This window comes from Diabrotica virgifera, chromosome 10, assembly GCF_917563875.1.
Source record: "Diabrotica virgifera virgifera chromosome 10, PGI_DIABVI_V3a".
Taxonomy (NCBI): domain Eukaryota; kingdom Metazoa; phylum Arthropoda; class Insecta; order Coleoptera; family Chrysomelidae; genus Diabrotica; species Diabrotica virgifera.
This window is the reverse complement of record NC_065452.1, coordinates 153,308,846-153,333,635: the sequence shown is the minus strand read 5'-3', so window position 1 is coordinate 153,333,635 and position 24,790 is coordinate 153,308,846. Positions and strand designations below refer to the sequence as shown.

General features: G+C 35.2%; 1 protein-coding gene across 1 annotated transcript; it reads right to left on the bottom strand.

The window, feature by feature from the left end:
- On the bottom strand, nt 1–20,752 carry LOC114325427 (cysteine-rich hydrophobic domain-containing protein 2). Its single transcript, XM_028273498.2, has 4 exons — nt 20,573–20,752; nt 20,352–20,468; nt 13,185–13,395; nt 1–525 (listed from the first exon to the last, which is right to left on the bottom strand). Exons 2-4 carry the CDS (start codon nt 20,462–20,464, stop codon nt 358–360), a joined length of 492 nt encoding a protein of 163 aa, XP_028129299.1. The 5' UTR covers nt 20,465–20,468; nt 20,573–20,752; the 3' UTR covers nt 1–357.
- Between the last annotated feature and the right edge of the window lie 4,038 nt (nt 20,753–24,790).

The following is a 24,790-nucleotide window of genomic DNA, read 5'->3' as shown; positions in this document are numbered from 1 at the left end:
TTTGTTTGCTCTGTATTGTGTATTAGTTCTCGCAGAATGCCATACAAATAAACTTGTGTATCGTTTAAAAAAAATTAAAAGTATCATATAACAATACTTTAAAAAAATTGATCGAACCATAATATACAACAAATGAAGAATAATCAACATCTTACAAATTCTCAAAACAATTTTTCTAACAAATGTAACTAATAAACTATTGATCCATTTGAGATTCTGTTATATGGCAAGTGCTACTTTACAATGGATCGATGCTTCAATACGGCCGATGCCGTAAAGGCACAAAACATTAGTTATGAAAGAAGAGTCCTAGCGATTTGAGCCCTTGATAGATCAGATATAATAATGAAATCAGTGTTAGTCTGGTCTATAAATAGGTATTTTCGGTAAAAACTCTATAAGTATTACATATTCCATCATCGACGATGAATCACAATGTTGTTTACTTAATCTCCAATGCAGTCCTAGCTTATTGTACAAGTAGCTATTTTCCCATTCTAATAATTTGTTCAGAGAATGCTGAGTCTGAAACAAAAACAAAATAAATAAAGATATTGATCGATAAAATTTGTCTATCAAAAAAACTCTTTACTATTCTAAATTCATGAGACATTAAAAATCACAGAGGCATGAAATGTCTACGACAAATGCTAGGTGTCCAGAAAATTGTCAAAATTAAAGACACCAATAACAAGAAGAGAAGGACAAATATAAAACAACAAAGTTAGTTGAAGACTTCCACAAAACCTTGTACAGCTCGCAAAGCCACCTTAATAAATAAATAGAAAAATATTTACTACCAAATATAGAGGAATTCGAAATAAAAAGAGCTTTAAAAGAGCCACTGAAAACAAGCAAGATTAGTTTTGATTCCAAAACGCAGCAGTTTTATAAACATGGCAAGGAGCATTGAATGCTTCTACTCCTAGACGAAGCAACGAAGCATTAAACCTAGGAATTTTGTGCAGTAAGATGAATCGTCATGCAACTTTTTGCATTCGATTAGAGAGAGTGTCAGACAACTTTGTGAACTAAATTCATCTCCGGCAAAAATTTTTGTGCATAAATTCATTTTAAAAGTGCATCTCGAAGAGGTAGAAATGAAAAATTTAGAACTCTGGAAATATTGACGGAAATGAGTTGAATTTTTATACTCGGGGGTTTTGGGGATCGCTGAGCTCGAATTTCATATCGGCGATTGTCTCCAAGGTACCTGGTGCCCAGGGTGGATCTCGTCGCCTAGAGTTTTATGTTATAATCATTCAAAATCAGTCAATAACCATTACTCTGAGGGTTTTGGGGATCGCTGAACAAGAATATCATGCCGTCGATGGTCTCCAAGGTACCTGGTACCCAGGGTGGAACTCGTCGTCTGGAGTTTTATGTTATAATTATTCCAAAGCATTTAAAACCATTACTTGGGGTGTTTGGGGTTCGCTGAGCACGAATTTCATGACGACGATGGTCTCCAAGGTACCTGGTGCCCAGGGTATAATCGTTGTATAATCATACAAAATCAGTCAATTTATTTGTATAATATAAGGAAAAAATTATTAAAAAAGTAAAATAAAATTGAAGTACTTGAAGTTACACAAATTTCTCTCTTCCGCAATTTCGAAAACCAAAATTATAAAACATCAGCTATAGACTGTAGATAAGGAAAATTCCTTTAATACCAATCTTAAACAGCTTTGTATTATAATATTCAAACGTATTATTTATTCTGTAATGAACAAAACTAATAAGTATAAAATATATGACCTTTTAAAAACACCAACATTAAAAACTTACTTTGCTTTAAATACGGTATCACTTTTTAGATGTTTTTTTTATAATTTATTAAAAATTTCTAAAAGAACAGAACTAGATAAAAGTGTAGCTTGGAGGTATTCACATATATTATGCTTTGTTTTTAAACCAGGAGCAGTAAAATAAAAAGACATATTCACACCCAAGAAAGTCACTAGAAAAATCAACATATACATCTTCTTTTTTGGTTGATCACATCGGCCTTCGAGGGTAATAAATAAATATTATATTATACTAATATGTCGCTAAAAAGTTCTAAAAACCACTGTTTTTTTTATATAAAAGCAGACTAGAGATCTAAAAATTAAAGAAATACTGCAGAAAACACAAAAAATCGCTGATATAAATTAATTACCCTTGAAACGCCAATAATGTCAAAATTTCGTAAATGTCATTAGTGCCAAAATTTAGCGACAACTGCTTTAAAAAGCGGCCAAATTTAAAAATAGTTTTTAAATAGGTACTTTTTTAGGATATATTATAAAAGTGTTTTGAGAAAGTTTATTAATGAAAAATATATTTAGCGACCCCTGTTGTATTTTCATTTAAATTTGAATTAACTTATTTACACGAGGAAGGCAAATAGTCCCAACTCTAGTTATTTTGCCTTTTATCGCGACAGAAAAGAGGTTTGCTTTAATGAGTGCAAAAACTGGAGCCTGGTAGTGTTCGTCAAAAAGTAAGAGAAGCTAGTGCCTCTACAATCAATGGCTCGCAAGTTGTTCTACAATCAACAGCTCGTAAGTTGCCACTCAACCAACGGCTCGCTCGTTTGCCGGTGTAAAAGCCTAGCTGGTAAGGCTTTTTTCGTATATGGACTTGGTGCAGTGTTAAATGCAGCTGAGGGCCCTCTTGAAGACCAAATGCAGGGATTGAATTGGTAAGTGGACCTCTTTGCGCCTCATTTAATTATTCTATTCCCTTTTTGCTCATGTTTAAGTTTTTTTTTTGAACCGGTGTCAAAACTCCTTTAGAAAACAAAGAATCAGCCCCTATTTGAGATCGTAACATCAAAGATCGCACATTTTGGTCACTTCGAACGTGGATATTGGTTTTTTGAGGTGTTTTGATAGTCGGTTTTTTAAAGAATTTAAACTTTATTGCTTTTATAATTAATTGTTCAATTATTGTTGGGGTGGCTTGTTTTTCCTCGCTTGTATACAAAATTGCTTGTGAACAATTAATTTTGAATAATATAATAAAATTTGCATTTTGAAATAACGCCCAAAAAACATTGCGTACAGTTTTTGCTTCTTTTCTTGTGTAGCAGGTAATGTCAATTGGTTGACCTTGAATGGTTTTCAGGTATTCAATACACAGAATTTTGTGAGTTTTCAAATTTTAAAGTCCTCGCCTTTACGGCAGCTTGATAAGGATTCTTGTTTTTTGATAAATTTATTAAGTTTAATTGTTTAGGTCATTAAACTTGTAAAATATTAGCTATTTGAATTTATTTATAGTTAAAATTGCGTTCTCTTTATGCCAGTGGCAGCTTGACCAGGGGATCGTTGATTATTTGTATTTTTAATTTTATCGTTGATTACGTTAAACAAATTTTTATTCTTTTTTCTCCATAATGGCTGATAAATTGAAAAAATATACGTTTCAAAGGAGAATGGCAATGAACGATTTAGAAACGTTATTGCGTTTATCCAATTCTTCTCTTACAGAGGTTCATAAGCAGTCGCTTTTTCGTGTTCGGTACTCAGAGTTAGACGATGTTTTGGAGAGTTTTAATAAAAATCATCAAAACATCGTTACAAATCTTTTGAACTCTGAACCTACGGATGCTCAATTAGATTCTGAGGACATTATTCGTTCCCAATTTTTAAATGATTATTATCAGATCAAGGCTAATTTCGCGGATCTCTTTGAAAATGATGATAATAGTCAAAAAAATGAGCAAAATATCGCCGCTTTGAATGCAGTACAACCTCCTAGTAATGTTCGCTTGCCGCAGTTAGAATTAGTTAAATTTTCCGGTGAGTTTACGTCAGCAATTACTTTTTTTGACTTGTTCGATGCGCTTGTGCACCGTAGACCTAACGTTGATGATACGGAAAAATTAACGTATTTGATTCAAAGTTTAGAAGGGCCTCCTTTAAGGTTAGCTAAATCCTTGCCTTTAGCTAGAGAAAATTATGTTAGGATTTATGATAAATTAAAAAATAGGTATTTAAATAAACGTTTGCGTGCAATGGCACATTGGTGCAAAATTGAAGAAGCTCCCGCAACTATGTTTAAGAATTCTGATAGTTATAGTAATTTAATTGATACCTTTTCGGAAAATTTATCAGCTTTAGAAAATTTGGGTTATAAAATTTCGGATTTTGTGTTAGCTTACAAAATTCTCACCAAGCTTGACGAGGAGACTCACCAACGGTTTGAATTATTACATGGGTCTAGTGAAATGCCTACTTTTATTCAATTATCTGATTTCCTGGAAAGTCAATGCATTTCGTTTGACTCATCCTTGTTGTCGCCTTGTTCTCCCAAGGATTCTAATAGAAAAAATAAATCGCCTTCTAAACACAATGCAAATAAAAATGGTTCTAAAGTCAATAATCGCTATAGTTTTTTTTCGAAGCCTAATGCGACGACTTGTTTGTTATGTTCTGCCGATCACCATTTAAAAGATTGTTCTTTATTTTTAAATAAATCTCCTTATGAACGGTACAACGCTTGTAAGAGAATGCGTATTTGTTTTAAATGTTTAGAAAAACACGATTCTCGTAGTTGTAGTGTCACCTCTCGTTGTTGTCACTGTAATTCATCCCACCATAGTCTTTTACATTTTAAAAGTTCTGAAAGTGCCACTCAAGGCGCTACTTCTGTTGCTGCCGTTCCAACTACTGCTTCTTCTGATGCTCAGGTTAATACTGGAACATTGAGCTCACATGCTGCATCATTAGGTAGTGTTACCTCAAAAAACTCGAGCGTTTTGTTAGCTACTGCTGTGGTAGAAATTATGGATGGTTGTGGATTGTATCAACCTGTTCGAGCTTTAATTGATGGGGGCAGCATGACCTCTTTTGTATCTCAGTCGTGTATTCGTCAGTTAGGTATTAGACATTCTTCTGCTACCTTATCGGTACAAGGTATTGGTGCTATAAAAAGTACAGTGGTTGGTCGAGTTGATCTTCAGATAAAACCTGTGGATAGAGTGGATCCTATTTTTAATTGTGAGGCGTTTGTGTTGCCAAAAATTTGTGAGGACCTACCCGTTGTTAGTTTGGATGTTGGGCATTGGTCTTATATTGCTAATTTAAAGTTGGCAGATCCTCGGTTTCATCTATCTGGTAAGGTGGACTTATTGCTTGGAGCTGATATCTTTTCTCAGTTATTATTAGAAGGTAAAGTTCAAACTCCTAGAGGTATGCCTGATGCTCTTAATACCGTTTTTGGCTATGTCCTTATGGGTCCCTGTAGTTCGGTTCCTATGACATCTGCCACCTCGTTGTTTTGTCACGTGGATCAAATGGTTTCGTTGGAGGAGTCTGTAAAGCAGTTTTGGAGTTTAGAAACTGTTCCTGAAGTAGAATGTTCAGCTCCTGAAGATATTCTTTGTGAGAAAAATTTTGTTGAGAATGTTTGTCGAGACGGCTCTGGTCGTTATACCTTTGCTCTACCTTTCAGGGAATTATCTCCTGTTTTTCCAGGAATGTTTGAGTTAGCTGTAAATCGTTTCCTTTCCTTAGAAAAAAAGCTTTTGAAAAATCCTAGTGTTTATCAGGAATATTGTACCTTTATGAAAGATTATTTGGATTTGCATCATATGGAGCTTGTGTCAGAAACTTCTCGTCCATTATCTTGTTACTATATTCCTCACCATGCTGTATTAAAACCTGATAGTTTGACTACCAAGTTGTGAGTAATTGGAAATCAGAATTCTCTTAATCAGTGCTTGTTTACTGGAAAGAAACTACAACAAGATATTTTAACTATTTTATTGGGTTTTCGACTTCATAAATATGTCTTATCCACGGATATTAAGCAGATGTATAGGCAGATACGAGTTGATAAAAGTCATTGTGATTATCAGAGGATTGTTTTTAGATTCTCTTCTGATGAAGAGTTACAGGAATGTCGGTTATTAACAGTTACTTATGGTGTATCATCAGCTCCTTTTCTTGCTTTAATGACTTTGTTGCAGCTGAGTGAAGATGAAGGTAGAGAGTTTCCCCTTGCCGCTGAAGTTTGCGTACGAGTACTTATGTTGACGATATAGTGTGTGGTGGTGATACCTTAGAAATTGCGCTAGATCTTCGGAATGAGTTGATATCCTTGTTATCTCGAGGTCAGTTTGAATTGCGTAAGTGGTCGAGCAATGATATGCGATTATTAGAAGGTCTACCGGAGTCGCATATTGGTAAGAAACCTATTTCCTTTGATAATAATAGTTGTTCGTCACCTCTAAAAATCCTTGGACTTGTATGGAATGCACAGTTGGATTGTTTTTCTTTTGAAGTGACAGCTCTGGACAAATCTTGTACTAAGAGAAGTATGTTGTCTGAATTGGCCCGAGTGTTTGATCCTGTAGGGTTTCTAGCTCCCATGACTTTGTTCACGAAGCACCTTATCCAACGTTTATGGTTGTCCGGAATCGACTGGGATGACTCTCCTCCAGACTCAATTTGTAAAGTTTGGAACCAGTATAAGGAACAACTGTTATCCCTTGCACAGCTTGAAATACCTAGGTGCATGTTCGTGTCCAGGTATATTTGTTGTGAGGTACATGGGTTTTGTGACAGTAGTGAAAAGGGTTATGCCGCTGTTATTTATTTGCGTTTTGTTCTACCAGATGGTCAGGTTTGTGTCTTTTTTGTTTGCGCGAAGTCAAAAGTGGCTCCCATAAGAACTGTAAGCATTCCACGTTTGGAGCTGTCCGCTGCAGTTCTACTATCTAAACTCATGCAGTTTGTTGTCAGAGTATTAGATCCTAAACTTAAAATCGCAAAATTTGTAGCTTGGTCCGATTCTCAGGTAGCTCTAAGTTGGATAAAATCCTCTCCTCATCGTTGGAAAACTTTTGTTTCTAACCGGGTTTCATATATACAGGAACGCCTTTCTCCTAATAGTTGGTTTTATGTTCCTTCTGCTCAGAATCCCGCTGATTTGGCTTCCAGAGGTGTTTTACCTGCTCTAATGTTGGAGCAATCTCATTGGTTTGCAGGTCCTGAGTTTTTGTATAACACCGATCCCATTCCAGACGCTTCCTGTTGCTTTTCTGAGTGTGCTGAAATGCTTGATGAGGAGCGTACGGTAACTTTGGCTTGTGTTAATGATGATAATTTTCTTGAGAATCTATTGAATGACATTTCCGATTTCTCGTTTATACGACGACTTATAGCTTGGATCTTGAGGTTTGCTTGGAATTCAAAATTCCCCAATGATAAGAGAGAAGGTCCCTTAAGTTCAAAGGAACTTTATGAGTCGTTGATTATGCTAGTTAAATATACTCAACATCGATATTTTGAAAGGGAGTTCGAGGGAAATGTTTTTTCCAAACCTTTGCGAAAGTTGTCCTGCTTTATCGATGATCAAGGAGTATTACGGGTTGGCAGTCGTCTTAGATATTTGTCTGTTTCGATTGATAAGAAATTTCCTTGCATCCTACCTCGCGAAAGTCGATTAACTTATTTGCTGATTGATTATTACCATAAACGATACTGTCATGCTGGGCTGCGTACAGTTAGTTTTTTGCTTGCTCAGTCATTTTGGATTTTGTCTCCTAAGCGTGCTATACGCTCGGTTTTGTCAAAATGTATACAGTGTTGGAGGCCCAATCCTAGAAATTACCAACCTCCAATGGGTAACTTACCCCTAGTTAGAATTTCCCAGGTTAAACCCTTCCTGAATTCAGGTATGGATTTTGGTGGACCGTTTTATGTTGTGATGAATCGCTATCGAGGAGCTAAATCTTGTAAGGTGTATCTTTGCCTCTTTGTTTGCATGGTCACCAAAGCTCTTCATTTAGAGTTAGCTAGTGATTTATCGAGTGAGACTTTTCTCTCTGCTTTGCAGCGTTTCATAGCTCGTCGTGGTAGGGTTGATAATTTATATTCTGATCGTGGCAGTAATTTTGTTGGCGCTGCTAAATACCTTAACCTCATGAAAAATGCTGCTTCAAATGAAAATATTTCCATCCATTTTAATGCTGCATCTGCTGCCCACTTTGGCGGTTTATGGGAGGCGGGAATAAAGTCAGTAAAGACGCACCTAGCTCGCGTTATAGGCGATCAGATCTTGTCATATGAGGAACTAAACACGGTCGTATATATATATATAATTCTAGGCCCTTGACCCCTATAAGTTCTGATCCTAATGATTTGTCAGTTCTAACGCCGGGTCATTTTTTAAATCTAGAACCTCTTTCGGCTGTGTTTGAACCTCTTGATGGAGCGTATATTCCTGCATCTCATTTGATGAGATGGAAGTTAATAAATCAAATGCATAAAACTTTTTGGGAACGCTGGAGCAAAGAATATTTGCATACTTTGCATCAGCGCAGTAAATGGACTTCATCCGATAATTTAAAACCTATCGAACTAGGAACGATGGTCCTTATAAAGGATGATAATATCCCTCCGTCGCAATGGCGTTTGGGACGAATATCCCAAGTATTTCCGGGACAGGATGGAATTATAAGAGTTGCGGATGTTAAGACCACAAAGGGAATTCTTCGACGCCCCCTGGTCAAGCTGTGTCCTCTGCCTATCTAAATAATTCCTTAGTTTTTTTATTGATATTGTTAGTATGATATTGTTTAATTTTTTTTGGGGATTTATTCCAAAGTGCCATGATTTAAGTTATTTTGTTTTTGTTTATTAGCTTGTAATAGTTTTAAAATGCACCATTCAAAGCTGCATTTTGGTGGGGGAGAATGTTGTATTTTCATTTAAATTTGAATTAACTTATTTACACGAGGAAGGCAAATAGTCCCAACTCTAGTTATTTTGCCTTTTATCGCGATAGAAAAGAGGTTTGCTTTAATGAGTGCAAAAACTGGAGCCTGGTAGTGTTCGTCAAAAAGTAAGAGAAGCTAGTGCCTCTACAATCAATGGCTCGCAAGTTGTTCTACAATCAACAGCTCGTAAGTTGCCACTCAACCAACGGCTCGCTCGTTTGCCGGTGTAAAAGCCTAGCTGGTAAGGCTTTTTTCGTATATGGACTTGGTGCAGTGTTAAATGCAGCTGAGGGCCCTCTTGAAGACCAAATGCAGGGATTGAATTGGTAAGTGGACCTCTTTGCGCCTCATTTAATTATTCTATTCCCTTTTTGCTCATGTTTAAGTTTTTTTATTGAACCGGTGTCAAAACTCCTTTAGAAAACAAAGAATCAGCCCCTATTTGAGATCGTAACATCAAAGATCGCACAACCCCTAAAACACCGAAGTAATGGATATTGACTGATTTTGAATGATTATAACATAAAACTCTAGGCGACGAGTTCCAACCTAGGCACCAGGTACCTTGGAGACCATCACTGACATGAAATTCGTACTCAGTGACCCCAAAAACCCCCCGAGTAATGGTTATTGACTGGTTATAACATAAAACTCTAGGCGGCGAGTTCCACCCTGGGCACCAGGTAGCTTAGAGACCATCGCCGACATGAAATTCGTACTAACCGACCCCTAAAACTCCTCAGATTAATGTTTTTTCACTGATTTTGAATAATTATAACATAAAACTCCAGGCGACGAGTTTCACCCTGGGAACCAGGTACCTTGGAGACCACCGCCAACATTAGATTGTGCTCAGTGACTCCAAAAACCCCCAAGTAATGGTTATTGACTGATTTTGAATGGTTATAAGATAAAACTCTAGGCGACGAGTTCCGCCCTGGGCACCAGGTACCTTGGACACCATCGCCGACATGAAATTCGTGGTCAGCGACCCCAAAAACTCACGAGTAATGGATATTGACTGATTTTTAAAGATTATAACATAAAACTCCAGGCGACGAGTTCCACACTGGACACCAGGTACCTTGGAGACCATTGCCGACATGAAATTCGTACTCAACGACCCCTAAAACACCAGGGTAATAGTTTTTGGCTGGTTTTTAATAATTATAACTAAAAATTCCAGGCAACGAGTTCCACCCTGGGCACCAGGTATCTTGGAGACTATCGCCGACATGAAATTCGTGCTCAGCAACCCCAAAAACCGCCAAGTATAAAAATTGAACTCATTTCCGTCAATATTTCCCGAGTTCTAAATTTTTCATTTTCACCTCTTCGAGATGCACTTTTAAAATGCATTTTCTTATGCACAAAAGTTTTTGCCGAAGATGAATTTAGTTCAAAAAGTTGCCTGACACTCTCTCTAATCGAATGCAAAAAGTTGCATGACTTAGTTGCATCTTACTGCACAAAATTCCTAGGTTTTGGGCTTTTTAGTGCTTCGTTACTTCGTCTATCCTGCAATTTGAGAAAAAAGCATGCGGAAATGTGAAAAGTTAATAGAAGAATGTTTACAATGCAAATCATTTCAAAATTATTTATAATCCAAATCAATATACCGACGACAGTGATAATAAGTACAGTGGAGAGTATTCCCATCTCCGCTCACTATAATCCTTTAGTCCTTTATGATACCCCAGGTACATCTTAAGCGTCGTTTAAACACAACGATAAGTCACAGCAACTAGTTGTGATGACAAGTTGAAACGCTGTTTAGACGCTGCGATTCAATGCGATATCACCTTCAACCCAACTCCAACTTTGATAAGTTGTGCGATGCACCGTTTACACACAATGATAAGTTGCAACAACTCGATTGACCTTGATAAGTTGTTTGATTTATCGCTGTGTTTAAACGACCCTTTAAAAACCTCCCAGGTCGGCTCGAAGATTAACAGGTAGGTATTAGTACCCCATTAGTAGGTATAATAATAATTTTATCTTGGAATTATAGATTAGGGAAAATTTCTTATTAACATAGAAAAACATCCTACCCTCAATGCCCCTTCCTTCAATATTGTACAGAAATTTTGGGTACTTTGCGAATTTAAGAAACAGTTTCACTTGGTTGGAAATGTTGGCTGTGGAATCGATTTCGTTACAGTAATTCGACAATAATTTAACCTATTTGACAACAAATGATTTACATTGTGCAAAAAAAATCAGTTTTATGCTCGTCGGAAGTTACAACCAGCATTGCCAAAATCAATTTTGTGTGGAACCCCGATAAGTCGGCCCCCGATAACCCGGAAGTCCGGCTAACCAGGACCGATTTTCATCAAACATTTCAACAATAAAAATGAACTATCCGTTGCAAGATAATTCGGATGGAATTACCCAGATTATTTTCTGCTTGATATTGGCCCAGTCTCTTAATCTGGGGAATTCCATCCGAATTATCTTGCAAGGGATAGTATGTAATATAATATCTGAGAGATAATGTGTATTTGTGTAATTTGAACTAAATCATTAAAATATTAAAAAATCATTTAATACCTAATCACTTTAAATGCATTACAAAAAAAAAATAATAATTTCGCAATAACATTTTATTTCTGCAAACAATTATAATTGTTTATGAACAGTATCATATCCAGCTGTTTATGAATAAATGTATAGATGATTATTGATTTAAAATGTTAAACGTTTAAAAAGCATATTTTTATTAATGAGTTATTTTTGACCAACAACTTATTTTGATTTATATTCAAAGGGAACCACTATTTTGTTAATTAGGTTGTTTGTTAAAAACCCATTAAGAAAAATAAATATCTTAATTATATTTGAACATAGCAGATTGATTATAGGTTGACTAAAGAGACAATGGAGACTCTCATGATAAACACAACAATAGCTATTTGTATAACAAGGGAGGAAAGTGCTACTTTTCCGCCCGAGAATGAAGTTTACTGCCCGACGCGTAGCGGAGGGCAGTAATCATTCAAGGGAGGAAAAGGCACTTTACTCCCATGTTATACATATGGTTTTTCCACCTTCCTCAAATAACAAGTCATTTTTTCATTTTTACTTAATTTATTTATATAACTAACCAACAAAATTTATTAGAGCTAAAACTAACAAGTACGTACAATATAACTGTCAACTGTCAAATATAAGTCAAATTAATAATGTAAACATTGTCAAATCAAAATAACAATTTACTGTTTTTTACCATTCTGCAAAATACAGAGTGTTTTATAAATAAACGTTAAAATGTATAGAAACTTACGTAATAGAAAATAGATATTGTACAGGGCGTCAATAAGTTACATTTCATGAATGAAATACCATGACGTCACTTTTACTTTTTCTCCCTAGGGAGGAAAAAATTCTTTTACCTAATATTCATCACATAACAAATTTCCTTCTATTTTGTTTATTTTATTTTTCTTTATTTTGCTCTTCTTTTCGAACAAGTGACGTCATTACCTTGTTGGCGAAATTTTCGGTTTCAATCGTCATTAAATTATCATAAATAATTTTGTTACTATTAATTCAAATTGTTTATTCTCACTCATTTATTTAATAGCTAATTAAAGCCATTGATTTAAGTAATAATATTTTTGCATTTCTAAAATACAAAATAACTGCATACACATAAAATTCCCTACCTAGAAGGTCTTGTCAATTTTCGTTTAATGTCATATTTCAGTCTGTCAGTTTGAAGCCAAGATGAAGACCACATTAATAACGCTGCATTTTTAAATCCTTTAAACATCGACTTATTGTCGACATTGTTGTAGCCGAAATGGCATAATTATTGTAAAATTAAGGTCTTTTGACCTATCTATGTAGCTAGTTCCAACTACTTTGGATCTAAAGTAAGAAACCACATGTTCTAATTTTCCTAACTTTCAAACAGTCAAAATTTCATCTTGGCCTTTTTTAAAGCAGTGGTTTGCTCATTTTAGGTTTCTACCACCTGATGATGGACTGATTGGTCCGAAAACGTTTGTGTGATTTTTGTACTATAGATGTACCCACTTTTATCCAATTGGGATCATTTTAGATAAAATTTTAATAAAAATTTATATACCATTTACCTACAAGTGAAGTTTTACTTCCTTAGTAAGTTTTTTATTATGGTATACAGCCAATGAGAGGAATCTTTTCCTTTTTATTTTAAAGGAAAAAAGTTAAAATAATTTAAACAAAATATTGATAAAGCTAACTAAAATATTGATGAAAATGTAGAGCCATAAGAAATATACAAAGTGGACAAAAAATCTGTAAACGCCTATTTATCTCTTTAATGGATGTTCCGAATTGTATAAAAGCTGGGATACACCTATTTTGCAATGTGAAGATTTCAAATTTGATGTCTGCTATGTTGCCAAATTTACCATTTTTCTGATATCATTAGTCACTTTAAACCTTGAAATATGTGTACATAGTAAGATTTACTTACCCTTTTACTCAAACAAATAACAGGCCACAGGGAACAACCGAGTGTGCAACAACAGCAAAGACAGCCACAGAATAACCATTTTACATTTACAGGAAGTGTCTTTTTAAGAATACCGTTAATTCTCATAACTGTTTCCTTGTATTCTTCAGGTGCTACTCTTGACACTAAGCCACTAGGAAACTCAGTACTAAACCTATTGCTTAAGCCAAAACTGAAAAAAAAAAACTAAACATTACAAAGGAAAACATATGAAGGATACAGGGGAAGAACGGCAATAGTCCATTTTAATTTTTGTCAAGCAAGTTGAAAGTTAAGATTTAATAACTTATTATAAAGTCAAATTTAAAGAAAAATAATCAGTCAAACGACACCGCACACATCTTATGGAAAATATTATGTCACTCAAATTCAATAAAACTTACATGAATAGATTTGTCCCAATTTAACGGTCATTTAATACCATTACGCCAACTCTGAATTTTCAATAATTAGAGCAGAAATTGGTATAAATAAATCTGAAATCAAATGGATACGTATGTAAGTTAAAGAGAGAGAAAATATTTTAAAATACCCAAATTATAGGTACTCCATAAATCTTCTTCGGCTATAGACCTGTTATCTTGTAAATCATAAATGACAATGATAATAGTTTCACTAATCCGCTAGGTCCCGCTGGGCTTAAGCTGTTTTGAATAGCAACCAGAGTAATAATGATTGTAAATGACATTTTTATGAACTTCGAAAATATGATTTTGATAAACGTTAATTGCAATTTGCGCCGCAATTAATCATAATTAAGAGTTGGCGCAATGATAAGAAATAACCGTTAAATTAAGACGAATCTATTCATGTAAGTTTTATTGAATTTGAGTGACATTATATTTTTCATAAGATATGTGCGGTGTCATAAGAATAATAATAAAATAATAATTACTTAGAAAAGAAAAAGATGGTTTTGCTTGATTTCGATTCAGAGGGATGTACAATTGCTGGACAGCTGTTTCTGCCATTGCAGGCTTCCTCAACAGAGCTAGCGTGCACACCTCTGAATCGAAAACCAGCTAGCCCATCTATTTAAGGGGAATTTCACATTTGGATGGACTTCACAATACTAGGCTCACTATAAAGGCAGTAGAGCTCAAAAATTATTGATAAGATACCACACATAATTATAGGTGACCAGAATAGCGATAATACATTTTAGGGCTCACAAAATACAAATGTAAAAGGCCAAATATTTGAAATTATTATTGATTTCCATCTAAATTGTTTAAATGATTGCAACCCTATAAGATTTAATATATTGACAGGTAAATAATAAGTTCTTTATCTTTCTTTATGTGATCCCAACATAACCGTAGGTTTAGAGTGGGAACTATTACCTTATACATACGGAAGTGATCACTTTCCCACAGTTATTACAAATCTCAAACGTGCAGAAATATGAAAGAATTACTCCAAAATGAAAAACAAGCATGGAAGATTGGGATTCATTTTCTCAATATATTGAGGGCCCAAATTACCAATGATATTGACTAAACCATTAAATCACTAAATGACATAATTATAGAAAGTGCTATTTTGTTCATTGGTAAAACAAAACACATAAAGGGACGTACACCAGTACAATGGTGGTCTAAAAAATGTGAAGAAGTCATAAAAACAGTACATATGCCTTTGATAATTATAAAAAGCATAAGACACCTGAAAATAGAATTAATTTGAAAAAATTAAATGCAAAAGAATTCGTGGCAAGCTAAAAGGAATTTATGAAAGGTTTTGTCAAAAATAAATACCTAACACAACTATCTCTAAGAGTCTGCATCTACAAATTTTCTGCAGTATTATCCACAAATGTGACAATTCTATACTACCACTGCTTTTCTATTTTCTTTCTATAATGTTTTTAATTATGTGTAAATTATCAGTCATTTGCTTTTCTCTCTTATTTTACTTTTATCATCTACCTACATCTTTGTTCCACTATCCTTGTGTACACTTTGAATGTCACTGTAGATAACGTGTTCAGCCCCAAAGCAAAGACATGCTCCTTTTGTCTCAGAGCAAACGTGGCCAGTCACTTAAACATGATAATATATCGCCGCCGCCTACGAAAAGTATAACTTCGAAAAATGCCATTAAGAGTAGAACTTTCAATGAACGCCGCGAAAAATATTACTTTCGATTATATGATTGTGAAAATTATAATCCCTAATAAACTGTAAGCGAAAAAATTTATATTTTGAGGAGTATCGGCAAAAAACATAATTTCTGTTTGTGGGTCCACGAAAATTATAATTACTAAAAAGTTATCAGAAATAATTGTTTTCGTCGGCAGAAACAGAAACAGAAAGGGAAATAATTGTTTTCGTCGGCATCTATTATGAACTAAATCTTTTCGTTATAAATATTTTGGGTCTTATAACCTTCGCGGACACGCATATGAAAAAAATTGTATCGCCAACACTTATCAAAGAGTTATTATTTTCACTGGAAATGTATTAGGAATCACATTAATCATAGGTACCAGCGATATGTACTAAGGGCCAAATTTATGTGCATTGTCTGTAGTAAAAATATGCTGTGCACCATTATGGTGCACAGCATGTTTTGTTGTAATTTTCCAAACATTTAAGTATACCCAATTCCCCGGCACTGGATCGACAAATCCTTTGTTATCAATGTACAGTTAAGCTAGAAACTATTAAATCAGGTACCTGGCCATCATAATATAGGGAGGATACAATGAAAGATAGGAGTAAGACAGCTTTATAATGAAGAAATGCTTATGAGTCCCTTTAATTTTTTGAACCACCCTCTAGTAATTAGGACTCATTTTTGAATTTATAATGAGGTACGGTGCTCTATCACGGCTAACAGGTCAGACTATAGTTCAGGTTTTTCTCAATTCCAGTTAAATTTTCAATGAAAAGGTTTAATTTTACTACACATGTTGAAGATAATTGATGTCAGGAACATCGTAGCCACATAAAAAGTATTGAATAGCTCTAATTATTAATTTAAATGCTAGTTTATAAACATACCTCATTCCCATTTTAGGGAACCTATAAAAATATTTTGTTGACTAAAATGCTTTTTTATTCATTAAAAAAAACCATAAAATCCTTTATAAAAGGTATATTTGTTAAAATCCCTATGCAGGGTTACATCACAACATAACTAGTTTTCAATCGGTTGACCGATCATCATCAGTGTTTGCTTGAATCTAACATGCTAACCACCAAAGTAAAAAATATTTGGGTAAAAACCCTTTACAATTAATCCGTCATAGGAACATATAAAAATGATGTGACTTTACAAGTGGATGTATAAAATATCCAATGTTTCATGCTCTAGGTACCATTGAGCTCGAATTTAATATTTTGCTAATTTTCTCTTTTTTAATTAAATATTTTATATTTTTCTTTATTCATTAGATGTTAACTCAAGACCCTAATATGGAGGAATAGATACCCAACCACCAATTTGGCTTTTGAAAAGAACATTCAATGATACAGCAGGTTATTAGAATAGTACACATCATAAATTCTGCAATATAAAGAAAACAGTACTGCACAGCTCCCTTCCTGGATATGGGTCAAGCCTTTGATGACATTTGGCACACAGGCATTATTTTCAAAATTAAGAAATATCTTCCCATCACCTACCAGAAACTTAATATCCTAGCTAAGTGTGAGAGAATTCCGAACAAGAGAGAATGAAAGTAATTCCAATAATTTTCCTATAAAATCTGGTGTCCCACGGGGTAGCATTCTTGGATCAATATTATGAGTTCTATACACAGCAGATCTACCCTCCAATAACGAAACCGTCACTGGTAAGTTTGCAGATGATGCAATCCCCACACTCGACGACAATCCAATTATAGTACCTAGGAACTATTCTATAGGAACAATGGAATAAAATCAAGATGTGGTCAAACAAGTGGAGAATAAACCTTTTCGAGGCGGGAAACGACTATAGTCGCTAAAACTTTCGATGCCCAGTAGATGGGCAACTACTCAAGTTAAATACAAAGAGGACTTGTTTAGGTACCAGGAATTATCGTAAATAGCAGTAAATGATTCATTTACGATTAAAATTATTTGCTAAAACAATTTTTTTCTACTTTGTAACGATATCGCTGTAAATGCGATTTCATCACTTTTTATGTATATATATTTGAGTGTTGTCCGCACCCGTCCAGCAGGTCACATTATAGTAAACTGGTGCCATAATGAAAGGATTAAAATGAATGAAACAAAATCAGTCTAAGTGACTTTTGCCTTGAGAAGATACCAGTGTTCCCCAATTTCACTTAACAATATCCAACTTCCTCAATCCTCTAGCACCAAATACCTAGGAATACATCTTGACTCACAACTCAATTGGCAAAATATATTGTTAAGAAGCGGAAATAAATTGACCTAAGAATGAAAGATCTAAACTGGCTAGTTGGTAGAAAATCACAACTGACGATAGAAAATAAAAGTCCTTGTCTACAAAGCTGTCATGAAACCTATATAGATGAAAATGTATAGAATCCAGCCCTGGGGATGTGCGAGCAATTCAAATACAACCTTAATTCAAAGAAGCCAGTCAAAAATACTGCAAAGGATAACTGATGCACAGGCGCAGATACAGAGGGGGGTCAGCGGGTCCATGGACCCCCTATTGTATTTAGTCCAGATTTAGCCATACGGCTCACACTCCCTCTAAGGGGAAAATTGACTCATCCCAGATACCTACGGTATCAAAAGGATTGAGCTCTGGTGGGACTCTTTCTGTGTTATCGAGCCCTAGGTGACATGGTATGCAGGTGTATCTCCCAAAAATTTTCGTACACATCTGGCCGTTGCGAGTAGTACAGCTTTCTGCATGGTCTTGTAAAGATGTTCATTTAGACCCAGCCTTTTTATGCTTTTGAGGAGTATTAGTCTATAAGTATTTAGTCGATATTTAGTCTATAAGTATTTTTTTTATTATTTATTATTTTTTTCTGTCAACCAGATCTCAATTCTTTTGATACCGTAGGTAGGTATCTGAGATGACTGAATTTTATCCTTAGAGTAAGCATGAATTGTATGGCTAAATATGGACAATAAAATATTTGCGGTACGTCTGACCCCCTATTATGAATTTCTAGATCCGCACCTGCTGATGCACCCTGGTATGTGTCAAACCTAGGGCTTCATGAAGACCTACGAAATCCATTCATACAGGACGTGATCACTAAACATAGCACAAAGCACCATGAAGGACTGGAATCAAACAGTACCTAAGCCCCTACTTCAACCTCTACTAGAACATCATGCCAATTACTTACTTACTTACTTATCCTCTTCGTTCCCACTGGAACATAGGACATCTACTGTCATTCTCCATTTTTGCCAATCTTGTGCTTTTTCTCTAACTTTCCAGGTTAGTCAGGCATTTTCTACTTCTTTAATAATTATTTTCTTCCATGTATTTATCGGCCTCCCCTGTTTCCGTTTTCCTGGAGGTTGGAATACCAATGCTTGTTTTGTTATGTCTGTGTCTGGTTTCCGCAGAGAATGGCCCACCCATTTCCATCTTCTCTTTCTTATTTCTTTATGTATTGGTTCTTGCTTCGTTTTTCTCCATAAGTCTGAGTGTGTGATTCTGTTGGGCCAAAATATTCTTAGAATTTTTCGTAAGCATTTATTGATGAAGGATTGAATCTTTCCAGTGTTGTGTTTTGTTATTCTACAAGTTTGTGATCTGTATAATAGTACTGCCTTTACATTACTATTGAAGATTTTTACTTTGGTGTCCAGTTTTATCTCATTAGATTTCCATAAATATATTATTTAACATAATATAGTATGCTGTCTGTGCTTTGCCAATTTGTGTCTGGATATCCTCCTCTGCTCCTCCTGTAGTGTTCAGTATACTTCCTAGGTAATTAACTTTTTCCACTGATTTCAGCTCTTAGTTTTCTATTTCTATGCCCATTTCTCTCGGTGTGTTAATCTTCATTAATTCAGTTTTATTCATGTTTATCTCCATACCCACTTTTTTACCTTCTTTGGCTAATTTCTCACTTTTTTTCTGCATGCTCTGTCTCTGCTGAAAGTAGGCATACATCATCTGCGTATTCAAGATATTCTAATTGTTCAAAGGTGTTCCAGTGTATCCCAGTTTTACTGTTGCTGCTTTTTCTCATAAGCCAGTCCATGACAATAATAAACTGAGTGGGAGACAGTATACCACCCTGCTTTACACTGCTGTTAATGTCGATTGGTTCTGTTAAATTCCTGTCATATAATATTTTTGCTGTGGTGTTTTCATAAAACAACTTCATCATTCTTAATAATTTGTCCGGTATCTCATAACTCTTTACTATTTCCCACAATTTTTCTCTATGTAGGATATCGAACGCCAATGAAGTTTAGATAATAGTTTACTTTGCCATTCCACTGACTGCTCGATGATCATTCTGAGCATGCAGATCTGGTCTATACATGAATTATTTGCTCAGAAGCCAGCTTGATTTGGTCTATTTTATTTTTCATTCTATTAAGAATGATACAGGTCATTATTTTACTAGCAACACATACGAGGGTTATAGGTCTCCAGTTTTCGCACTTTGAGGTGTAGCCTTTTTCGGGATAGTGATTATAATGCTTTCTGTCCATTCTTTGGGAATTTTCTCTTGACTCCATATATTTTCAAATAGTTTATACAGTAAATGTGTCATTTTTTCAGTGTTTACTTTAAACAGCTCACCTACAATATCATCTGGACCTGCTGCCTTTCCGTTTTTGAGCTGTTTTATACTCTCTGTTATTTCCTCTTGGCTGAAGTTGGAGGCGTCAATATCTAACGGTTCCCGTTCATGCCAATAGGAGACTTAAAAGAAACTGGCCAGTTGATCTGAGAAACAGTGAAAGTGGTCGTGTCACTGGAGAAGACCTGACCAAACCAATAGGAGCCCTTTGCTCTGCAGCCAGCAAATTAGCTTATAAAACCTTATTTCTATTTCGATTACTAAAGAGTGTGAGTTATTAAAAAAAATCATTACATGAATTAGTGATGCCTAACCAAAGTTAATAATAAACACCCAATAATCATAGAAAGGCTTTGGAAGTTAATAACAACTAAACAGTTTGGGATATTTAAGGAGTAATTAAAAAGTTCACTTACACAGTCATATTGCCTGCACCTCGTATAACAACAGGATCAGGAACCAATGATGGGGCATTTTCATCATTGTTCTCTAATTCTTCCTCATAATATATTGCATCAAATCCTTCCATGTGTCTGAATCATAAAAATATTTTTTAGAAAGCATATTATTTTCTACTCATCTTGATTATGAAATCCAAGTCTTGGAATTTAAGAGCTTTTATTATAGCAAATCTTACCTAAAATAAATTGTTTTCTAATTGGTGCTTTGTTTACTTTCTTACAAATTCCATCTTTTTAAGAAACGTTTAACTTTAACTGGTATAACTGTGAGAACACAACAAATAAAACACAAGACACAAGAAACAAGGTGAAAACTGAATGACAGTGACAGTGACAAATGCAGAGATGGGAATAAAAAGCGATCCAAGCAGAAGAATGTTGGTCTCTGCAGTTACGGTTTTCAGCTATTTCTGTCAAGTTAAATCTTATTGACATAGGCGGTGCATACATTTTTTCCTAAGGTCCGATTCAAAATTTGTGAACAGAAAGAACATTTTTGAAGCTCTTTATGACATTAACTTGCAAGCAGTTTACTTTGTGCTTAGATAACTTGCTATTACAATTCACTCAAGAATTATCAATAAATAAGTCTAATTCGGCATAAGTTACTAACGTTTATTTTGTTATAAATAAATAAATATAAAACGTACCTTCCGTTATTTATTGTTTAAACCAAAACTAAGATACCATAATTGCAATAGTATTATGATTTGCTTTACCTACCTGCATGTTCATTTATCTTACGTTTTAAGTTTTCATTGTTATCTTTGACATTTTCATAATAATAAATTCACTGTTTCTGGACTTTCTGTTTATTTTTGGGGCATTCCTTTTTTTTTCATCTACAGTTTATACACCAAATCTGTTCTGACTGAGATCACCGTTTCGTATGTTATAATAAAGATTATTAACTATGTATGTTGTGTAATATTTCATTCGGAAATCTATGGATAATCCTTATCTTACCTAAGACTTATAGTAGAGGAGATTATACCTACCCCTTCCAATATATGTGAAACACCAACAGCTTGAATACGTAGACAAATACAAATATCTTAGTTTCTGGTTCAACAATCAACTTGATTATAAACAAGAAGTAAGAGCGAGGATAGAGGTAGCCCAACAAGACTTTATCAAAATGAAAAGCTTATTTTGTAACAGTAGCATTAATATCAGGCTTATGTCGTTTTCTATATTGCTATGTATGGTCAATACCTACTATTGTATGGAACAGAGGCTTAGACTCTCAACATTACGCTGATTAACAAGTTAGAAGCCTTTGAGCTGTAGAAGATAGAAAGACCTTGAGAATATCTTTGACTACCCACACCACCAACGAAAATGTCCTGAAGAGAATAGGTACAGATAGGGAACTGCTAAAGATTATCAAAAGATTAAAAGATTACGATACATACGAGAAACAAAAAGTACCGCCTCGCGCAACTGATCACCTAGGGGAAGATTGAAGGAAAACGGGGTCCCGGTAGGCGCCAGATTTCATGGCTTAGAAACATCAGCTACTGGACCGGCCTTGATTCAACATCTTTGTTAGAGCCGCAGTAATAAGAGCAGTAAAACATTATCATCAAGGAAGAATCTTGTCACCTCTTCTGTGGCAGGCGCGGATCCAAGGGGGGGTCAATGGAGTCAATTGCCCCCTCCTTGAGACCTCGCCTGGTGTCTACTGACACTGTTTTTAAGAAAGAGATTACGATTGAACATAAATAGTGAATTTTGTGTCCTGTTGCTAACTGAATAACTGAAACATAAATATGGCAGAATTCCTTGAAATCGTAAAGTCTTTGGAACATAATAAATGAAAAAGTCCCACAATAAATCATTTTATTGCCATCTATTCAATTCAATGTCAGAGACCAGATAAAAATAGTAACTGCTGGTGGTATGTTATGGTAATTTGATCATTTAATAAAACCCCCCGAATAAGAGCCGCTTTTAGAAGGATGTCCAAAGTATTATGTAACAGAGACCTAAAATTGACAATAAGGATTCGACCACTTCGCTGCTACATGTTCTCGGTCTTACTGTATGGTGTCGAGTCTTGGACTGTGAATAAAATCGATCTATATGGTCTTGAGGTTCTCGAAATGTGGTGCAATAGAATCATTTTAAGAGGTTTTTTGGATGGAGAAGATTCGAAACTCCACAATACTAGAATGTCTCAGCAAGACTACTGCGATTATAAAAAGCATCAAGAAGAGATAGCTGGATTATTTCTGACGTTTAATGAGAGGTCTCAAATATAAGTTGCTACAAAATATTATTCAAGTGAAAATAGCAGACAAACGCAGACCAGGACGAAGAACTTTATGGTTGATTTAGGGTGGCAATAAATAAAATTAAGATACCTATGATGGTAACCAACGTTCTGAAAGGACATGGTAAATGAAGAATAAGAACATAACAGCCCATCCTGAAAAAGAATCCTGCGTACGCCAGTCACGAGAAAATATGTATTTCATTGCCCCCACCTTGCAAGGTTGCTGGATCCGCCGTTGTTCTGTGGTCGATAGTAGTAATTAAACGATCAGTCTCATTGCTGATCCTAAATAAAGTGTCTTAAGCCTATTAACTCAAGAGTGTGACTATTTAAGTATAGATAGGACGAAACTACACTTCAACATCTGACCACAATGGAACACCATCATTCTGGTAAGACGTTAAGTAAAGTATCTCAGAGTTATCCTTGATAGGAATCTTACGTGCAATGTGTAGGCATTTACTGTGATTAGCCACAGTTACATATTTTATCTTCTCTTCTTCTTCTTTAGGTGCAGTGTCTGTATGCAGAAGTTGGCCGTCATCATGTTTACAATTTCCTGAATTCTCTCTCTATCGGCTGCTGCGCGAAATAATTCTTCTACTGTGCAGCCACACCATTGCCTAATATTACGCAGTCATGAAAGTTTCTTTCGACCAATCCATCTCTTTCCCACCACTTTTCATTGTATTATAAGCCGAAGCAGATGGTATTTAGGTCCTCTAATTATATGGCCGAAGTATTCTGTTTTTCTCCTCTTTATGATGCTTATGAGCAGACGATCTGAATTCAGCATTTGAAGAACATCTTCATTGGAAGTGTGCGAAACCCACGATATCTTTAGGAATCGTCTATAGCACCACAATTCGAATGTTTCTATTTTGTTTAGCATTGTGGTTTTTAACGTCCATGTCTCACAACCATACAATAGGATAGACCACACATAACATTTCAGCACCTTCTTTCGAATATTCATCGACAGGTTTCTGTTACATAAAACTGGTTTCCAGGTCATAAAAGCCTTCCGTGATATTTCGATCCTAGTTATTATCTCTTCATCAGAGTCACAATTTACATTTAATCAGCTGCCAAGGTACTTGAAATGATTTACCCGTTCTAACTCCTATCCATCAAGAGAAAGCTGACCTATTGATCTATATTAATCTTTCCAACTGCCATCCACTTTGTTTTTGAAATGTTGATTTCAAGACCTCTCCGATAACTTGCTTCACTGACTAGATTTAGTAGTGTCTGAAGATCTTGTAAATTTTCAGCAAGAATGACTGTATCGTTACCGTATCTAATATAGTTGATTACTTCTCCGCCTAGCCTTACTCTCTCTTGTCTGTCATCCAAAGCCTCCCTAAAGATTTCTTCAGAGTACAGATTAAAAAGGGTGGGTGATAAAACACAACCTTGTCGTACTCCACGTTTTATCGGCAGTTTTTCAGTACAACTGTCTCCAATTTGGATAGAGGCTACTTGATTGTAATATAAGTATTTCAGCAGTCTTATATCGTAGTGGTCAAGTCCTGCTGCCTGCAGGCAATCGAAAAGTGTATCATGTTGTACTCGGTCGAATGCCTTCTCGAAGTCTATGAAAGTCTAAACGTTCTTTCGGAATTCACAACTTTTTTGTAATAGAACGCGCATACAAAATAGTGCTTCTCTAGTCCTAGACCATTTCTAAATCCAAATTGCTTATTACCCATTCTAGTTTCGCACAGAAGGAATACTCGGTTTTGTATAATACGTAAAAGTATCTTAAGTGTGTGACTCATCAAACGGATTAGTCTCAAATCGCTGCATTTGGTGGGCCTGCTTTTCTTTGGTAATGTTATAAACAGTGACTCCAACCAATCATCTGGTATTTTTCCTTCGTTGTAAATTTTGTTAAAGAAAGTATGTAATGTTTTCCTCATCTAAAAGTTTAAGTAGCTCAACAGGGATTTGATCTGGTCCAGGTGCTTTATTGTTTTTGGCTTGTATTGATTTTATGACTTCTGACTTCAGTTCAGTATACTGGGACCTTTGTCTAATTGGTTGTCACAGGTAGTATTTGGAGCATTTTCTCGAGAAGCATCGTCAAAAAGGTCACTGATGTATCTCTCCCATT